Source organism: Uranotaenia lowii, chromosome 3 (assembly GCF_029784155.1).
Source record: "Uranotaenia lowii strain MFRU-FL chromosome 3, ASM2978415v1, whole genome shotgun sequence".
NCBI classification, from domain to species: Eukaryota; Metazoa; Arthropoda; class Insecta; order Diptera; family Culicidae; genus Uranotaenia; species Uranotaenia lowii.
Genome location: NC_073693.1, coordinates 97,667,074 through 97,686,444, shown reverse-complemented (window position 1 = coordinate 97,686,444; position 19,371 = coordinate 97,667,074). Strand labels below are relative to the sequence as shown.

The 19,371-nt window shown below is 32.0% G+C and overlaps 1 protein-coding gene across 1 annotated transcript in view; it reads right to left on the bottom strand.

Moving 5' to 3' along the window:
* The window catches only part of LOC129752454 (uncharacterized), a 30,048-nt gene extending 15,697 nt beyond the window's left edge, over positions 1–14,351 (bottom strand). The window contains exon 1 of the mRNA XM_055748232.1: positions 14,189–14,351. Coding sequence (XP_055604207.1) covers positions 14,189–14,267 — 79 coding nt within the window. The 5' untranslated portion in view covers positions 14,268–14,351. The remainder of the gene's footprint in view (positions 1–14,188) is intronic.
* Positions 14,352–19,371: the final 5,020 nt, after the last annotated feature.

Genomic DNA, 19,371 nt, shown 5'->3' with positions numbered 1-19,371 from the left:
TTTCTAAGTTTTTGTCTATAAGTTTTCGATAAATCGGTGCCTGAAATGGAACGTCGGTCGGTGATTGTATCCGGTTTTTCGTAGTTTCTGGTAGGGTAACGGACCAATTTTGGACCGCTTTGGGAAGTGGCTATGCTATTTTTTGAAATAAAAAAGTACATGTTACAATTTTTGACTACTTTATCCGTTCATTACGAAGATCAAGGCTTTTTCTATCAAAACATATCGTCGTTTGTTGCAATGTAACAAGATATAAGCCTAAAAACTCGTTTCTTGGAACATTGCTCTGGTCGGTATTTTGGACCACCAAGTTTCTATTTTGGACCACCCTTTAGACCTATTTTGGACCACCCTTAAACTAAATAAGTTTTTTTTTCGCAATTATGCCAATAATTCAGTTTATCTTTTCCTTTCTTATTCTTGTAGTCAAGTTTTGTTTGTTCATGTTAATTCATCCCTGAACTAACCTTTTTCAATTTCTCCCCAGCCTCTATTTGAGTAGGGGAAGAGGGGGCATAATGCCCACGTTAAGAAGAAAGCCTTGTTCTAGAATACATTTGAAAAGATTAGCTTTAGTTTTCGATTGTGTTTGATAGTTTGGTTTATTTTTTTGTCTAATGCGCATAATGCGTCATAATGCGCATATGTGTGTACCCAATCGCGCCGTTTAACGTTTAATAAGTGTTTGTTGATTCTAGTGCCTCCGAAAGTGTTTGCCAGGTAAAAACACTTCCATTCTACTTCACAGATGGAAAAATGTATTGCTTCGCGCAGTGCTGCCAGATATCCTGAAATTCTTGTAAATAGTTAATTAAATCTATATTAAATTTAGCTATTTTAAATGTATTCGTTTATATTCAAGTTATGTTTTCCAATACAACTTATAAATATCTTTAAAATTGTTGTGATGAAACTGCATATAAATTTAAACAAATATGAAACATGCTTAGAGATAAACGGATATGGCGCGTTTTGCCCTACTTAGACATGTTTATTAAAAATCATTGAAAATAACAGATAAAATAATTTAATAAAGAAATTTTTCGTTTTCTGATGATTTTCAAGACCAATGTTCATCATTGTAACAGATGTCAGGTAATTTTTTTTTGCTGATAGATGCCGTAATTTCTTACGAAATTCAAGGCACAAATTGCAAGGAATATGGCTTGAAAAATATATTTGGCTTTTTTCAGTGATTTGTCGCATATTTGATGCTAATTTTTTGTACAAAAGATTTCTACTGGTGATAAGAAGGGAATAACGTAAAGAATTCTTAAAATAAGTGTATATCTAGCTAGATATCGCAGTGGGGCGTTTTGCCCACACTGGGCATTATACCCCCAGTTCCCCTACACTTGTATGTTGAATATCTCCTACTAAAACCATCTGTTTTTTCTACAACTAATTATGCTTTAAAACAGTAATTTTCGATAAGAATTGAGTAAAAACAGAAAAAGTTCTCCGTTATATAGTGTATTGAAATGTTTTGAAAATTCCGTCAGCACACTGCAATCTCGACGAAATTTGTTCTGCTGTGTTAAATAATGGCCAGTTGGCTTATTTTTAGGATCAATTTTTTAAACGCAAACCTTCTTCAGACGACCCAATGATAAGTTAAGAAAGTCTGACAACATCAAATTGATGCATTTTGACTTCCAAAACCTTAGTGGATTTGGTTTCGATTCAGTTCTGTAGAATTCGTAGATTCCAAAAAGATTCAAATGTGCGAGAATTATGAGATTTTGTAACCATCTAAAAGCCAGTTTTCTTTTCGCTGAAAAATTCGCAAAAGTTCAGTTTTATCTTTGAAACAACTTTTGTGCTACGAAATAAATTATCGTTGGAGAAAATTAATCAGCAGTTTTCTTTTTCAATAATTGCATAACCACAGGGGCAGAAAAACTTGAGTTTTAGTACTTTTTCGCTTGTATTTTTTACACATTTCAACAATTATTTTTCCTAAGTTTTCAATCACGTTAAGACTATCTCATAGCTATAGTTGAATATATTATATAAATTAGTCTGCTATTAACTGAGATATTTCAACTGTTACAAATTTTAAACTCAGTTACATATTTGCCGATTTGTTGTCGTTTTTTTCCCAACCCTTCTCTTAAACGGGGTTTATATTTCGTCTTTCTACCTAATCAACTATATTCTCGAAAATCAACCCTGTATGTTTGTAAGTTTTAGACCAAACTGTCAAAAAATTTCATGAAACATAACAAATAATGACTTAATAAAAAATTGGTGCATGTCCAGTTTTTCATGTTTTTGTTTAAGCTGTAGTTTTGACAACTGCTTATCAAACAGTTGCCATTAATGTAGATTGTAAGATTAACTTGGTTTAAAGCATAATGCACAAAAAGTAAGTTAAAACACTGATGAATTAAAACAATAAATGGCTTGATTATATGCCAATTGAAATGAACCCGGTCTGAGGGCGGTTTTGGGCTTTAGCGAGTTGTTTCAATAAAATAAATAATACGAAAATTTAATTTTTTTTTTTTATAAAAAGCGATTGAAATAGTGTGCATAATAATTTTCATATCGCCGTACAACGTTTTATTGCGTTAATGAACATTTAACAACAAGTTTAATACGCAGGTTATGTTGGGTGGTCCAAAATAAGTCCCTAAGGAAATAAGTAGGACCTATTTTCGACATGGCTCGAATTGCGATTAAAACAAGTTTTTTTGATTCTGCGAGCTTGCAAACTAGTTTTCAAGTGTTTTATCATAGCTGTGAACATGTTTGTAGTTGTTAAATTTATCACACCTAGGCAGAAAACTTCTTGAAAGTTGAGTCCAATAATGGCACTTCCTCCTGAAATTGGCTTGGTTTGGCCCAACTGTAAAAAATCAAAACTTTATTTTCAATTGTCTATCTCTTATCAGCTTATTTAAATGGAATATTGGATATGATTATAATCATAAGAAGTAGCTTTAACTATATTTGTTCAAAATTTTCATGATTTACATGATATATGAGAGAAAGATTGGATAAAAGCTGAAAGGTGGTCCAAAATATGTACCCGGTCCAAAATAAGTCCATTACCCTACTGTTGTTACTGAGCAGCGAAGCTTGCTACCGAGAAAAAGCTTGCGAATGCTTCATTTAGTGTCGTTTCGTTTGTTATCATGTGTTAATCCTGAAACATTCTCGAGTATTTTATTCACGACCGATGAATCAATAGCAAGATAAATAAGACTAATTTTCATCTATTATATAAAATTCTCTTGTAACGGTGTTTGTAGTAGTACTCCTCCGAAACGAACCAAACGATTCGAATGAAATTATTTTTAGAATATTCTGTAGGCATGCGAATCGGTTTATATCGAATAAAAATATCAAAAAGTCGCATCAATCATCTACAATAATTAAATTTGTAGTAATTTGAATGAAATAAAAGTCATGACATCCATTTTTGAGAAATTCTCTTTCCTTTGGGCGCCGGGCGGTTTGTTTTTCATCTCCATGGTCGAGGCGTCGCCAGCAAACGTTGTGGAAGAGGCATAGCATACTGATTAGTGAAAACATTTGGGCGCGTATTTCTCAACCAGGCATCCTGTTAATGCACGTGGTGGCAATATGAAGCCTAGATGTGTTTTTTTCATCTTGATTTCAAGCTCATTTGTACAGCACATAAATGAATGACGCCTAGATGTGACCCAGATTTAAATTTTGCCGATCGAATCAAAACCATATAATGATTTTTAAAATTAAAAAATAATGATTTCGTGTTAGTAATAGCAGCAATTGGTGTTCAAAAATATTAATTTCAGTAAAGATGCATATGGAATAATGGTATGACTCTTAGCGGACGTTTGAAAAATGGAAAGTGGGAAGATTTACATACAAGTGTGTAATCCATTACGCTTAAAAGTTTAGTTTTGAATCATATATAAAAAAAGAAAAAATAATAAGATATTTTTGATAGTAATAGATCGAAAGCATTTTTTGAACATGATCACTGATAATGTATCAAGCGCCATTAAAATTTTTAAAACAACATAAAAATCTATGAAAATTTAAAAAATCATGTAGAGCCTCTCCTTTAAAATAAATTATATAGAATTGATGTATTTAATGGCCGAACGAGATAACTTTTTGATTTTTTGCAAGCATAAGTGAAAGTTTTAAATAAATAAACCATTTTTTCATAACAAAAAGTGAGGATATGCATTTTCTGGAATAATTTTCAGTGGAGAAAGTAAACTAGAGCAAGTGCAACCGATCATCATTTACAAAAAATGTATAAGCTATTTCCTCATTTTTGAACTGTTGGCCTCAAATAAACAATCTGACTAAATAAACTGAAGGTAAATCAAGGTCTTTGTGCTAAACAGCATTCAGTGAAATTAAAGTACGAAACATTAATTTATTTCGGAGAGAAACTGCAGATTTATCAATGAAAGCAGATAAACAGACAAACAAAAACAAGTAGATATAGAATTCTTTTTAAAGTCTTCTCACTGACGCATCTGAAAAAGAGCTATGGGTTTTCACTTGCCCTAATAAATGAGACAAATGTATATTTAGATATTTCTTTTTGCCAACATAACTGAGATTGTTATGAAAATATTCATTTTTTTTTAGAGAATATGAAATTTGAACTGTGATGATATCCAATTGCACTATCACCGGTGTTTTTTTTTATATAAAATTAAGATTAATAAAAAAGGCACTTAACTTTTATTAGATTTTGGGTGATGTTGACATGAAAAATTTACAGAAATTTAAATGAACTCATGAACGGATTATTTCTTTTCGATCCATTTAATTTTTGAAAATCTGCTTTTCAGTTAAATGTTATTGAATCTGGAAAATATCACATAATCTTAAATGAAATCGCAGATCACCACCAACAATGTTCAGGAAATTTTTAAATCAGAACATCATTTACTTTAATCAATATAAAATAGTGATTTGCAGTATACAAAATCGCCAGATTTCATGCCATGACAAGTGCTGTTTGGAACACTTCAAGTTGAAATGTGTCATGGTTATAAGTATGGAATGTGGTGGAATTTTTTTGAACATAATTTTAGTGAAGATATGGATATTAATTCAAACTGCTTCTAAGGGTGGGTATGGTGAACAAAAAACTGTTTGAAAACGGTTAATAAAAAATCTCCTGTAATGTTTTTAATTTCTTCAGCTCTAAAAAATATACAATCCAAAACTAACTGGGAGCTGAAAGCGCAGCTTTAGGCAAAATATTAGCCAAATACTCCAAAAATTGTCCCGATTGTCAAAATTCTATTTCCATAAAAAAATGAAAAACTTTTTATTTCTATTAAAACCTTAATGTGAACTTGAACGAAGCAGAATAAATCAACTAATTGTTATACAATAAATGAAACATACATATTATCAACATGCAGTTATTCATGGAACAAGTTACAAAAAGTGGAATTTCTAAGCACGAGGCATGCCAAGTTGGACGATTACGTCGAGTGCTGAAAAAAAAAATGAATTTGCAACGAGAACCTGATACCTGATCATTTGGCAAAGTGTATAAAAAGTATTCATGTAAGATGCATGTAAAATTTATTGAAGGTTTTTTTTTTATGATTTAAATAAAGAACCGTAGAATTGAGTTAAAATTATAAGGTTTTATTTCGATAGAATTAAGCGGGACATTTCGAGTAAACGGAAAGGAAGGAAATGTAAAAAAACTAGCACATGTTCATTAAAGCGAAAGGATTAACAATTCCATATTTTATGCTTTTTTTTTTTTAATTAATCAGCGAGGAAAAAAAATGGAAAATGAAAGCCAAGTTTAACACGGTAAGACGAAGTTTACCGGGTCTGCTAGTAACAATATAATATTTTATATGTTATGATTTTCTATTAAGTAAAACTTACTTAACTCAGCTTGATAGAAAGTATAGTCCAAAAATTAATTGTGTTTTTTTTTATTATTATTTTAGCAAGAAACGGTTCTAGCTGAATTTGAATTTAGAACCCAACCCCCCTATCTCTCCCCCATGGACAGGTCCTTCGCACGGAGCTGCTTAAGCCTGAAAATCTTGTTAAGTCATCATAGAAATAAACCCCTAATCAGAACCTCGCCCTTTAATTACATATGCGAGCATGCATCATTCTAGCAGAACTATAGTGAACTAGTTCTCAGACCTCTTGGTACGGTTTTTACTCGATCAGTGTCAAGTTTAAACAGCAAATTACTTCAGCGCCCAAGATCTTCTGTCGATCGTTCGATACGACGATCATGCTTTGTCGTGTAAGGGAAACATTCTGAATTAATATCCGCACCGAAAGAATGGAGTTTTTGGTTTACTACTGTTCAAATTTTAAGTTTTTTAAATTTAAATTTTTCGCATGAATACCTAGTACAAAACTTACTGTGAATTACAACTTTATTAGCTCATCACACAACCCAAATTTCCACATTGTCTGATCGGTAGAACGTGGCCCTAATAAATTTCGTAATGTGTCTATCTTTAGTTTGTAGAGCTTCATTTTTTTTTCTCAAAACTAAAGTATTTTGAGATATAGGTAAAAGTATTAAATTAGTGGTTATTTTTTTTTCAAGTTACTTAGGTTCAGGGGTATCAGGTGTCCTGTATTTTCAGGATTTGTCATGACTTTCTAGAGACCATCCTATTTTTTTTTAAACACAAGAATTGTTCTGATTTTTTTAAAATTTTCCTATAAAATGTTCGATATTGTCCTGATTACTAACCGAAGGTAATCTTCTATTCAGAAGATATTTGAATCTCGCGTGAGCTTCCCAGCTAACATGAAATAGTAATAGAAATGATAATCCAAATCGAATATTAAGACATTTTTAATAACCATCGTAAACACGTTGGTATTGAGTGATTTTCCATCATTCATTTACGACAAGCTTTGCCTAAAAAAAGTTGAATCGGATAGCAGTTTAGTCAATTCGTAAATATGTCTCCAAAACATTGAGAATATGCTAATTCAACATTTACGATTTGAGTGAACTGATTTACGATAAATGGGCAGTCCTTCAATTAACACTCTTTCCGGCCTCCTCCCATAAAAAGAAAATCTCACCCATAGAGCTATAGCGTGGGTCATATCAGTTGATGAGTTGGCATCGTGGTAAGATATCGGACTGCCAACTCGGAGGACTGGAGTTCAAATCTCGGTCGAGGAATTTTTTTTTCTTTTATTTTGCTTTTTGTGGGAAAATCGAATCGTTGGAATCTTGTCATTGTTGATATATCGCCTCCAATTTTGTAGGTATATGCTATTTTGGTAAGTTTAATACAATCTTTTCATCTGGTATAATTGTTTGAATAATTCTATTGTTCTTGTGTTATACCTTCATAAATGTTTGCTGGGTTTCATCACGTCGTATGGAACAAAATGTAAACAAACAGTTTTATTACGAAAAAAATACAAAAACTGACATAAACTAGTCACAACGATGAACCACGAGCTCGTGCGACTCTACGGCGAACCCAGTATCCAGAAGGTGGTGAAGGCTGGCCGGATACGCTGGGCGGGACATGTTGCGAGAATGCCGGACGACTGTCCGGCAAAACAGGTGTTCGCTACGAATCCGGTAGGAACAAGACGAGCGGGGGCGCAACGAGCGAGGTGGTTAGACCAAGTGGAGCGTGATCTGGCGAACGTGGGGTGCCCGAGAAATTGGAGAACGGTTGCCATGGACCGAGTGAATTTTAGGAATTCTGTTCGTCAAGTTATGTCGTGAGAAAGAATACTACACAGAAAAAAAATCTGAATCCTTAACAACACTGAAATCGAAAACCTTTATCATTACATGACGTGTAACGCGATTTATTAATGTAATTTAACAAATCCAAAAAAGTTGATTCCTTAACAGCACTGAATTCGTATGACACAAATATTACTTGACACGGAACGCGATTATTTGATGTAAATTTTCATCACATATGATGTAAATAAAAAGAAGCATCACATACGACGGAATTTTCAGTGCGAATGAAATATTACACGTCTTCAAAATTTTACATGTCTTTCAATTTTACACGTCTTTCATTTTTCGTTACATCATATGTGATGTAATTTTACAATTTTTTTCGGTCACACAAAACTCTAAACAACACTGAGATAGAAATTTCTTAAAATTACACGACATGGAATGTTATAAGGACATTGAATTTGAATTTAATCAATATTACACTACAGTGAACGTGATAATGTCATGTAAAATTATAGACTGCTAACATGCAAGCGCCCAACGTTCAAAACCAGCAGCACTCACAATCAGATTCGATCAACGTTATTCTTTTTCCCCCAGCGTTCGGTTCAGACAAAGATTCGCGAGATCCGAAAGAGCGCTTGAGTGAATCGTTGAAGAGTGTATCGCGATTGAGTGAACGAGTGGATTTAGACCATCCTTGCTGCTAAGAACAGGAACAGACAAATGTAAACAAAGTGTTAGTCAAATCGTGCACCAAAATATTTCGTTTGAGCAGTATCCCCGCGAGTAAGTTTATCGGTTTTGTTGGTTCCCGGAGATCTTCGAGGAGCACGGATGCGGTTCTGGAAGCGGCTCCACTTCACTCAACTTTAGATCCGGTACTACGGGGAAGAAAATAAAAGTAAATGAATGTGACTCCTAATAAAATTTGTGAAATAAAATGAATTATGTTAAATATAGAAATATTTTATTTTTACTAAGAGATGAGAAAATTCTTTTGTTGAATCATATTAACAATAAATAAAACAAAACAAATTCCAATTGGAAAGTTTTACTTCCAATATTCAGTGATTTAATAATTTACATCATTTTTATTTTTCACGTTGCAAAATTTTACATCAATTTTTATTTTACACGTTGCAAAACTTTACTGGCATGTAATTTCCAACTAGCACTGAAAATTCCGTCATATATGATGCTTCTTTTTATTTACATCACATGTGATGTGATTTTACAGATTTTTTTCGTAGTGCGTATGTAAATAAAAAATGAACAGTCGCAACGTTTTACCATTCAGAATATTTGTAGCCTGAACAACATATTCTATATCTCAAATACAAATTTTAAAGTTGTTTTGATATTTTTTGAAGCGGTTTTCTGTGAATTCTTAAGATGTTTGATACGACGTAATAAAAGCTCACGCGAGAAATGGTATTTTTTATACATATGCAGTCCAAGTAAGAAGCAACATCTGTAACAGAAATTAAGGCATTAACAGCACCTGTATTTATGCAATCTCAGCAGAGCAGCATATTATTTCCATACACTCAGAAGAGTCCTTAAAAAACCATTTCTTTTCTTCGAGGTGTCCTGACTTTTTTTTACAAACCAACCTGGCACCGCTGCCTCACCCAAGTTTATCAATGTTTAACGTTTCGTTAGAAAATGGTTAAAATATGTGTGAATATGTCTCGAGTTTTTTAACTTTTAGGTCGTGTCATTGCTTTTGAATTTTCAATAGGCATAAATTAAAAAAAATCGTGTGAACGATTAAATAAGTTCATTCAAATTGTTGGTCAACTGAATTCAAGCTATATGAGGCTGCGTAATGGCTCACGCATTCTAAAATTGTTGAACCATTTTTGGTTAGCGGAAAAACAACACTTTAACCTCTTGTATAAAGACAAAAAAAGTAAATCTATAAAACATCGAAGAAATCTTAGTGAAATATTTCTGAGATTAAGAAAATATTTAAACTGCAATGTTAAATAATTGTTGACACTTTATGTATCCTTCCTGTGTTGCAGGTTTTCACTTATTCAAACAGCCGGAGATTGTTTGTTGAACTTCGGCTGATTCCCGTTTAATTACACATATGGCTGTCACTTGACACATTACTGCGCACCCATGCCAAATTTGTTACCAAGTCATTATTTCGGTGCTCATTTGCAATTTAAACCGTCATTTTATTCCAGAAGCTGATAGGACTGTTTTTGGCTGTCCATTGGACCGCTGCAGGCTTTGTATGGGAACTCTGAAATTTATAAGTTATTACAACTCCCATACCATTTTCTGATGGTATTTTCACACACAAAAATCTCCGTAAAGTTTGGAAGCGATACATTGAGTCCTGATTTAGCGCAACGAGTTTTAATTTTGTATGGAGAATTACATGGAGAATCAATTTTTTTTATTCAAAAATCGTTACAGATTTACAGAAATTTCGGAAAAATAAAAAAAAGGCTGAATACTATTCCTCGAATTAATCTCTACAAATGATGTGAAGGTACTATGATGCTTAGTTGTAACACAACAAAGATATTTGGAATTTAGAAAAGATTTATCAAAAACTTAGACGAGTTTGCTTCCCTCATGGCATCGCTGGCTGAAAACTTGTATGCAAGTTATTCCTTCCCAGATCGAAGGAACGGTCCCGAATCGGTTCGAAATCGGTCAGAAATCAGTCCAAAATCAGTCCGTTTAACAGGTGAAGATTTATAATGTTGAATTCTTTATAAACTAAGTTTAGTTACTTTACTTTACACTATGCAAGGAATATTTAAATAAGGTAGTGTCGAGAGCCATATTGGATTTTTTTGTGACGTCACAAAAACGAATGTATCGAAAATTTATATGCGAATGGCAGAAATTTCAAAGAAAAACATGTTTTAGAATGAAAATGAATTCCAATTTCATTTTGATTGTGTTGTAAGACCTCTATTTCACTATGTTATGAAATTTTCTGGTCCTTTAAAGATTGCATTATGTTTTATTTCTCGTTTTAACAATGAACGCAATGTCATCTTGAAGCTAAAACGTTCAAAAACGAAGATAAAATCTACTTTAAAAAGGTCTAGCTGGTGGTTATTGAGTGTTCAACTGATTGTCATGATTTTTATCCAATCGGTTTACCATATTCAATTCTTATGTAGAACAATTCACATCAATTGATTATTGTTAACTCGATTTCCTAAAATGCGAATAAATAATTGTGGTTTTATATCAAAGTTTGTTTTTTGATAACTTTTTTGTAATAAGGATCTTAAACTGCACTGACTTGATCATTTTCATGGAAGAATTTGAACTAATTTTAAAGTTTTGCAAATTTGAGTAGGGAAAATCCACCATTTTTTCGAACTTCGATGGTCTATTTCATACAAAAATTACTTGAAAATCCAACTTTTTTCGTACCAAGCTTGAAGAGCAAGAATCCTTCTAAAATAACAGGTATTAAAAGTGGAACATTTCCAGCAAATTCTTCAAATTATCAACGAAAAAGACAAATTTCCTAGTAAATTAACAGATTTTTCGTGATTGTGACGTCGCAGTGTGTACTAATACTAAAGCAGGGCTGCCTCGACACTACCTTCTTTAAATATTCCTTGACACTATGGTGGTATTATTTAGAGAAAAAGCATCATTATTACAGTAAAACAATCATAACTTATATAATTTTCAATCGATTTCGGTAAACAACCTCTTGAATCATTTGTTTTAACTGATTCACAGAATCAAAAGGAAATGAATTTTTTTTAAATGTTATAATCAGGTCCGAAACCATAAATAAAGTTGGTCTTTTCTAAAAAAAAATGTGTTATTTATCGTGTTTTCTATCATTAATTCACAAAAACTGTATGTATTGTGTTAAATTTACACAAAAATGAAGTTCAGATGATCAATTGCAACTTTAACACTAAACATACCGACATTTTTTGGGTACCTATTCATACCGCGAGCGGTCAAATGACAGCAAACACCTCTTCCGCTAAAACTCTCTTGTTTCTCGACCGATTTCTACAAAGTTTATAATTTTGGAAAGCTCGTAAATTGACTCAAATACGGTTTTTAGACAAAATTTAACTTCAATTATTTTTCTCAAAGTTATTCAAAGTCGAAGAAAAAACAATCGAAAAAACAGGCTTCAGGAAAAAGGCTATAAATCAGTTAACAAGTACTCGAAAGAAAAAAATTATTTAGTGCCTGAGAACGCTGAAGTTAGAAGCTATATGTTACACATATGGAAATATTTTTTGAAAATTTCTTAAGATCATGGCCACTAAAAATGTAAAAAAGTGGTAAATCGTAATTTTTAATAAATCAACCCCCAAAGCTGTTCCCGTTACATTAGAAAATTTTTGTAAAGTGAAATGGAAATTTGACGTAATTTGTGACATTTTGGCATCTTTAGATATCTAAAACACGAAACACAGAATTTTTGACGACTTTTCAAAGGTAGCTGTTTCTTTTAAAACTTTTTATCAATCTGCTTGTTTTGAGACTATTCTTGCACCTAGAATTGGCTTTGCACTGGATCGCAACGTTCTCAGGCACTGAGTGAAATTCTTTTCGAGTACTTAATAACTGAATTAGAGCCTTTTACGAATTTTTTTCTTCGACTTTGAATAACTTTGAGAAAAATAATTGTTGCTGAAATTCGTATTTAAGTCATATTACGAGCTTTCCAAAACTATAAACTTTGTAGAAATCGGTCGAGAAACAAGAGAGTTTTAGGGGAAAGTGTTTACCGTCATTTGACAGCCCGCGGAACGAATAGGTATACCACATTAGACTGGCCCAAAACAAAAAAAATCCTTATATTCCACGCGGCACCCCCAAGGTTGGTGCTTTTAGGTGTAAAAATGACTTTCTGAAAGTTTCAGGTCATTTGGCCGAAGCATGAGCTGGCGCAAAGGACTTGAAATTTGTATGAAGATTTTCAGCAAAATGTATGGAAAATCGTCATACCTTCACTATTTGTATTCTAAAACATGTTTCCAGTATGCTAGAAAGCTCAGAATTTCAGGAATTGTAGTTCAAATAATGACAAACAAGTTTGTAGAAGATTGTGACGCGATACGAGTTGATTGTGATGAGTTATTTGCAATTGAATGTGTGATTGTCGCATTTCTTTGATATGAATTGGGCTGTATGGGCTAATAATCTCACTTATTTGATAGCATCGTCACACAATGAGAATAAAATATATAAAATTTGCGTCCCGGCAAAGTTCTAGCTTATTTTATAACAAAAAGTTGCAACTATGCCGAGGACACAAATTTTCTATCTTTTATCTCATTGTGTGACAATGCGATCAAGTGAGTACTAGTAATCCACCTATATGCCGTTCACGATATATCGATGGAATGCGAAAAAAATCACACATTCAATTGCAAATAACTCGTCACAATCAACTCGTATCGCGTCACAATCTTCTACAAACTTGTTTGTCATTATTTGAACCACAATTCCTGAAATTCTGAGCTTTCTAGCATACTGGAAACATGTTTTAGAATACAAAGAGTGAAGGTATGTCGATTTTCCATACATTTTGCTGAAAATCTTCATACAAATTTCAAGTCCTTTGCGCCAGCTCGTGCTTCGGCCAAATGACCTGAAACTTTCAGAAAGTCATTTTTTCACCTAAATGTACCAATCTAGGGGGTGCCGCGTTGAAAAAAATGTTTTAAAAATCATCCCATACAAATTTGGGCCAGTCTAATACCACATGCGTAACTTGATCTTATTTTTAAACTTGGTTGTGAATTTCGGGAACGTTTCACCTCATCTATCACCGTATATCTTCAATAATCTCAAAAAGTTTGTATCTTACTTTCTACATAGTGCTGTACTTTTTTTTCTATCTGCGTTACCCGATTTAAAACGCCTTTGTGTATGCCACGCAGTAGCTTGTATTCAGGTATTTAGCTAGAAAAATTGCATGCAAGTTCATGATTCCAGTGTTGCTGACAGTTTTGACTGTTGATCAACTATGAATGATTTTTTTTTACAGATTGCTTTAACTTTTTTCTGGTAGCATCTAGCTGGAAGTAACCTTAGTAAAAATTGAAGTTTAAGAATACAGTAACCCAATGAAGAAGTTATTTTCTGCATAAAAACCAAAATCGCTTCCCTAGCGATTTTAATCTGGAAAAAAAACTTTCCCCATACTAATTTCCATACAAATTTAAAAACCGTTGCGCTAATTCAGGGATGAACCAAATCATCTGATATTTAACACAGATGATTGGAGAGCAAAAAGGAATCGTAAAAACACATGGGAGCAAAAAGTCAGTTTTTGCAGCGGTCTACTGTCCATATACTTGTCACACAACAGCAGTTATCAGATCCATATACTTGTCACACCATAAGGATCGTTGCTTCTTCAGATTGGTAACACTCATTGGTGTTTCTTGCAGCAACATATTTCCATCCGTTTCCGTGGGTATGAATTATGAACTTTGCTCCCCATTCTTAATCACAAAAACTATAACCAAAACTCACTTCCATCATCACTTGAAACTTTTTTTCCGCAGTATGCTAAGCACATCACAACCGAAATCAACAGCTTCCATCGAACCATGTTTGCCGAGAACTTCAAACTACTTGAGCTTTACTTGACGACGGACAGAATTAATCTAACCGAGCGACGATTAGCCGCAGGAGCAATAAGTACGACCGGGCCACCTCCGATCAGCTTGACGAATCGTGCCAAATTGAACATTTGTCCATCAAAACGTGCGGGTACCTTTTTGGGTTCTTACGCATCGGCAGCTCAGGTGCGAGCTTTAGCGTAAAATGTTCTTGTTTGGATTGTTCTCAGCAGGTAAACTCAATGACTTCAATTGCGATGTTGAGTATGATGAATTCTCAAAACACATAAACAGAATTGGAAATAAACAAAAGGTCTTTAACCATAAAAGTAAATTTTACGTTAAAACAAATTTTTAATCCTCAAATATGTACATTTTTATAAAAAATGTTATTAAGGTTAAGAAAAAACATTAGGTGAAATACCATTTGAAATTATTGGAACAGAAATATGTAGGGAGTGTCGGGTAAGACGGACACCCTAAAGAAGAATCGCAATAGAAAATCAGGTATCGCTTTTTTCATGTCAGTTTTCGTGCAGATGAAAGTTTAGGATGTTTGCTATCGCATTAAACATTGAAAATGGCAAATTTCCTTCATCAATACTGTTTTTTCAGCATTCTAAAACATGTTTGCAAATTACACTTTTCAGAAATAGTCGGGTAAAACGGACACTGCGTGGAAAAGGTACATTTTGCCAAAAATGGCTGTAATAGTATCAACATATGTAATGAGAAAAGTATTTATGAACGCTTTTAAACCAAAGTGGAATCAACTGGTCCAAATCCAGAAGCGAAACAGTATGGTTTTCGGTATTTCGTATTCTTTAGACGCTGTCTTTATGGGATTCAGTTTTTACAGTTTTTATGGCCTATTCGAGGTGGATTGTACCATTTTTCAGCTCAATTCAGGTAAACTTCACCTTGTTACGAGGTAAGATTCAATCTTTTTGGATTAAGCTTTTTTCTAGGTGATTTATAACTTTTTTTTTTAGCTCGATTCAGGTAAACTTTACCTCGCTATGTAGTGAATTTAACCTCGAAGCAGCCGAAGTTACCTTTTTGGTTTACACGAGCGCTCACCTTGCTATCAAAGTAAACATTACCTTTTTATTATTTTCCGTGTAGGTAATGCAATCCAATTATATTGTTTTATTTTAATTAGAAAAGTTTTCATGTAATTCAACTGGGGTCAATGGGTGATTCAACTTTAAAGAAAAAAACTTTGCATCTATACCGGTTTAAACCTCTTAAAGCATTTAATGTATTTTTCTTTCGTAATGGATACTTCTTCGCTTCTTGAACTCTCGATAGCATCATTGAAGCTTGATTTTAATGATATAAAATCGTTGTGCAAAAATAATGTATTCGCAATTGTAATTACGATAATTTCATTTTTGCTTAGGAGAACAGCGATGACATTCTAATCACCTTACTTACACTTTATTCTCAGAAGCAAAGCTGGATTAAGGGGAAAGGTAAGTAATGGGGAGGCATATATTCCGGGCTTCCTGGCTAAAATTGTTTTATATGCTGCTTGAAAAAAAAAATTATACAATTACTATACTGATCGCTGAAAGTTAAGGATATTTAATATACTGGTCGAACTACACAGATTTTTTTTTCTGTGCTGGAAACCAGCATAATTTTTCTATTTTTTGTCCCGCTGATTTTCCAGCAAATTTGATTGCTAGAAAGATCAGCAAGCTCAATTGCTGGAAAATCAGCAATTGAAAAAAGGCATTCGAGGAAACCTTTGAATGTTCGATTTTAAAAGATTATTATTTATTCTGCTATATAAATATGATTTCCCAGAAAAAAAATAAAAATTTTTGCATGATTTTGTTCAACATAGTCATAACAACCTCCAACAATCAGCAAGTCCGAATCTGCCAGATCGATTGCTGATTTTTTGGGTTTTTTTCATTTATTTTTAGTATTTCAACAACAACTCAAAACAAATTAATTAGTTGCAGATAAACACCGAGATTTGCGCCGAGATTTTTTTTTCAATGACTTCTTTATTTATACAGTAGAGGGCTGACAATTTTTTGGGACCTGCAAAGTTATTTATTTTGTGCTGTGTTAATTTGGGTAAGATTGGACATTTGTTTTTCTGAAAATATTTGGTCAATTAATGAAATGAAATGATTGTTTTGAACATTTATATGTAATAATTAAATTTAGAAATGGGACCGTTACGAATGCTTGTATCTCAAAAACCATTCATTTGATCGAAATACTTTCTAGGAAGGAAATAAAGGTATTCTTATGACAATTTAGAAAAAAAAATGAAAAAATTGTTTTAACGTTTTTTGTAAGAAATATTTCAACAATATTCTTGATACCTTCCATCGATTGGCGCAAACTTTTTTTAGTCATGATATTGCTCAGTTTTTCCCACATACTTCGTCTTATCTGTATTTTTGGTGGCTTCATCTTCCTCCTTCAATTTCTGCTACTTTTCAGTCCAATACTTTCCTTTAAAAAAAACTGGAGGCAATTTATTAGATACACCTGTTTCGAAATTGACAAAACTTGATTATTTTTGATCTACTTAAAAGTGTTTGTACTGGAATGTATGCTGGCAAAATCTGACAAAAACGAAGCTAAATCATCATGAGATTAAAATTAAAATTTAATCGGTTAGTATAGATCTTAGGTGGCAAAAGGTACATACAAGTTTACTCTTTAAGGCTTTTTAAAACAGCGAAAACCAAAGTTTTCGTTTAGAAAATTGTTGTTTTCCACAGGAACAGAATCTTGGCAAATCATTCTATTTTTTATAAAACAAACAAGCAAATACATACTTAAATCTGCTAGAGATCTTGTCACGAGCAGAAATCTTATAGGAGTCAAACGTTGGAATTTGTTTGAAATAGGGTTTTTCATAAGTGTTGTCGTTCATCAGAAATCATCTTATTGCCTCGGTACAAACTGTACACCTTACGAGCTCTGCAACTAGCAGAAATTTGTCCACAGGGTTCAGCCAGGGCGTATTCAACATTTTGTGGGAGCTAGTTTTTCAATTTAAGAGATTCTATAACCTGAGGCAATGAATTGGAAGAAGCAATTTTCTTACTGATGATTTATATCAAACTTAAAAAACAATAAATTTTACTGATAAAATAAATCAAAAATTTTCAAAACAAATCAGAATGAATATTTCAAATCAATCCTATTTCTAGTAAGTTATTCATTTACCAAAACGATGTTCCTTATTCTGAACTAGTGATTTGCTGGAAATTGAATTCTAAGCAGTGAAGTTTTCCAATTTAATCAATATTTTCGAAACACCAGAAAAAGAATGAAAATCAAAATTTCAAATAAAGCTTCAGGCACAAGAATTAATGCACAGAAATAGAATACCAAAAATTTAACAGCAGATTTGAAAAAAAAATCTGAATTCTCAAATAAATGTAAGATCAGGTTAAAAATTAACTATAATAAAAATTGTTTGAAAAATGACATTGATTGTTTTTTACTATTCATTTTATTTTAAAATTCTTTTCTTCATTTTAAGTGGAAGGATTTATTCAAAAAATCCGCTGTACTACTTTGAATTTAAAAAAGAAATTTAATCACGATTTGAAATGTGGATTCTCGATTTGAAATGTGGATTTTCGATTAGGAAAAAAGCCATTTTAAACTTAGGAGAATTTATTCAATAGTTGATAATTGAATTTTATTTGGAAAAAGAAGAAAATATTTAACTTTATTTCAAGACTGCCGATAATCAAAGTTAAAGATAAAACCATTTTCTATATTTAAACTCTTCCATAAATTAAAATAAAAGTTAAAAAAGTTCTAGTTCAAAATAATAATTTTATATATTTATAATAAAACATGTTTAATTAAACTGACAAATTCCAGGTTGGGAAATGATCAATAAGAAATTGATAAAAAAAAATGAATTCCAAGTTCTATTGTAAATATTGAAAGCACAAAGTTCGTACAAATTTAGTTAACAATGGGCATTAAGATTAAACTTTTAAGTTGCAATTTCAAATAATTTTCGAACTTTCTAAAGATAAATTAAAAATCATGATTTATTGAAAAAGTGATTGAATATAATGAAAATTAAAGAAATAAACTTATAAATTTATAAGTTTGAAAAATTTTTAATCGAAGGTTTTAAAGTTTAAAATTTCAAGCTCTGAATATGTTGTCGCTTTCAATTCGAATATTGGGAATCCTGGAAAGGACAGAAGGTGGAAACGTTATTTCCTAATTACAAATTTAATTTCAAAGACTTCCAAGAAAATTATGCTTTTAAAAAACAAAAATTTAGTATTGAAAATATAAAAACAAACTTAAAAAAAAATTTCATAAAGATTAAACAGTTTCACTGGTTCCACTTTAAAATTCGGTAAATGTATTTGAAGATTAAAATAAAATATGAAGAAGAGAATGATAAGTTCTTTGACATAAAAGAATATTTTTTTTAAATAAACTCGATTAACCATTTAAAAAACTAATTAATAGAATTTAATTGATAACTCAAAGGAACAGCATTGAGGTACCTATGATTAAATAATTGATTTGGTAGATTAAGCGCGCTGAACTTGTTTTGTTTGTCAAATTTTTCCTATCACCTTTCGTTTAGTGTTATGGATTTTATAAGCTTTAAAATGTATCAGTTTTAGGTGTAATCAATCTTTGATAACTGATGAAATATCAAATCAACGATCAAGAAATATCAGATTCTAAATGTGTTTATTATTCATTTAATTCAATTCAGAAATAATATTTAAAAGATGATGATGCATAATCAAAAAAAGTTTTATTTTACAGTATTGAAAATTTTGAAAAGATTGCATTACAAGTATTTCTGACTTTACTAAATTAAGTATAGAAAAAAAATGAATTCATTTAACATAATTTGTTCAAACCTGCAAACCGATAAGTTTTTTGCTTTAAAAATATCTTAAACTCAATTTGGTTTAAAGCTTCATTCATCGCTTTCGAATGTTATGTTGAGGATTTAGAAGAACAAGAAACACAAAATAAAATTGTGACTAAAAATTGTTTCTTGAAGAATATATCATATTAGCACGATGTTTTGTAAATCAAGATTTTCAGTAATAATGTAGAGGA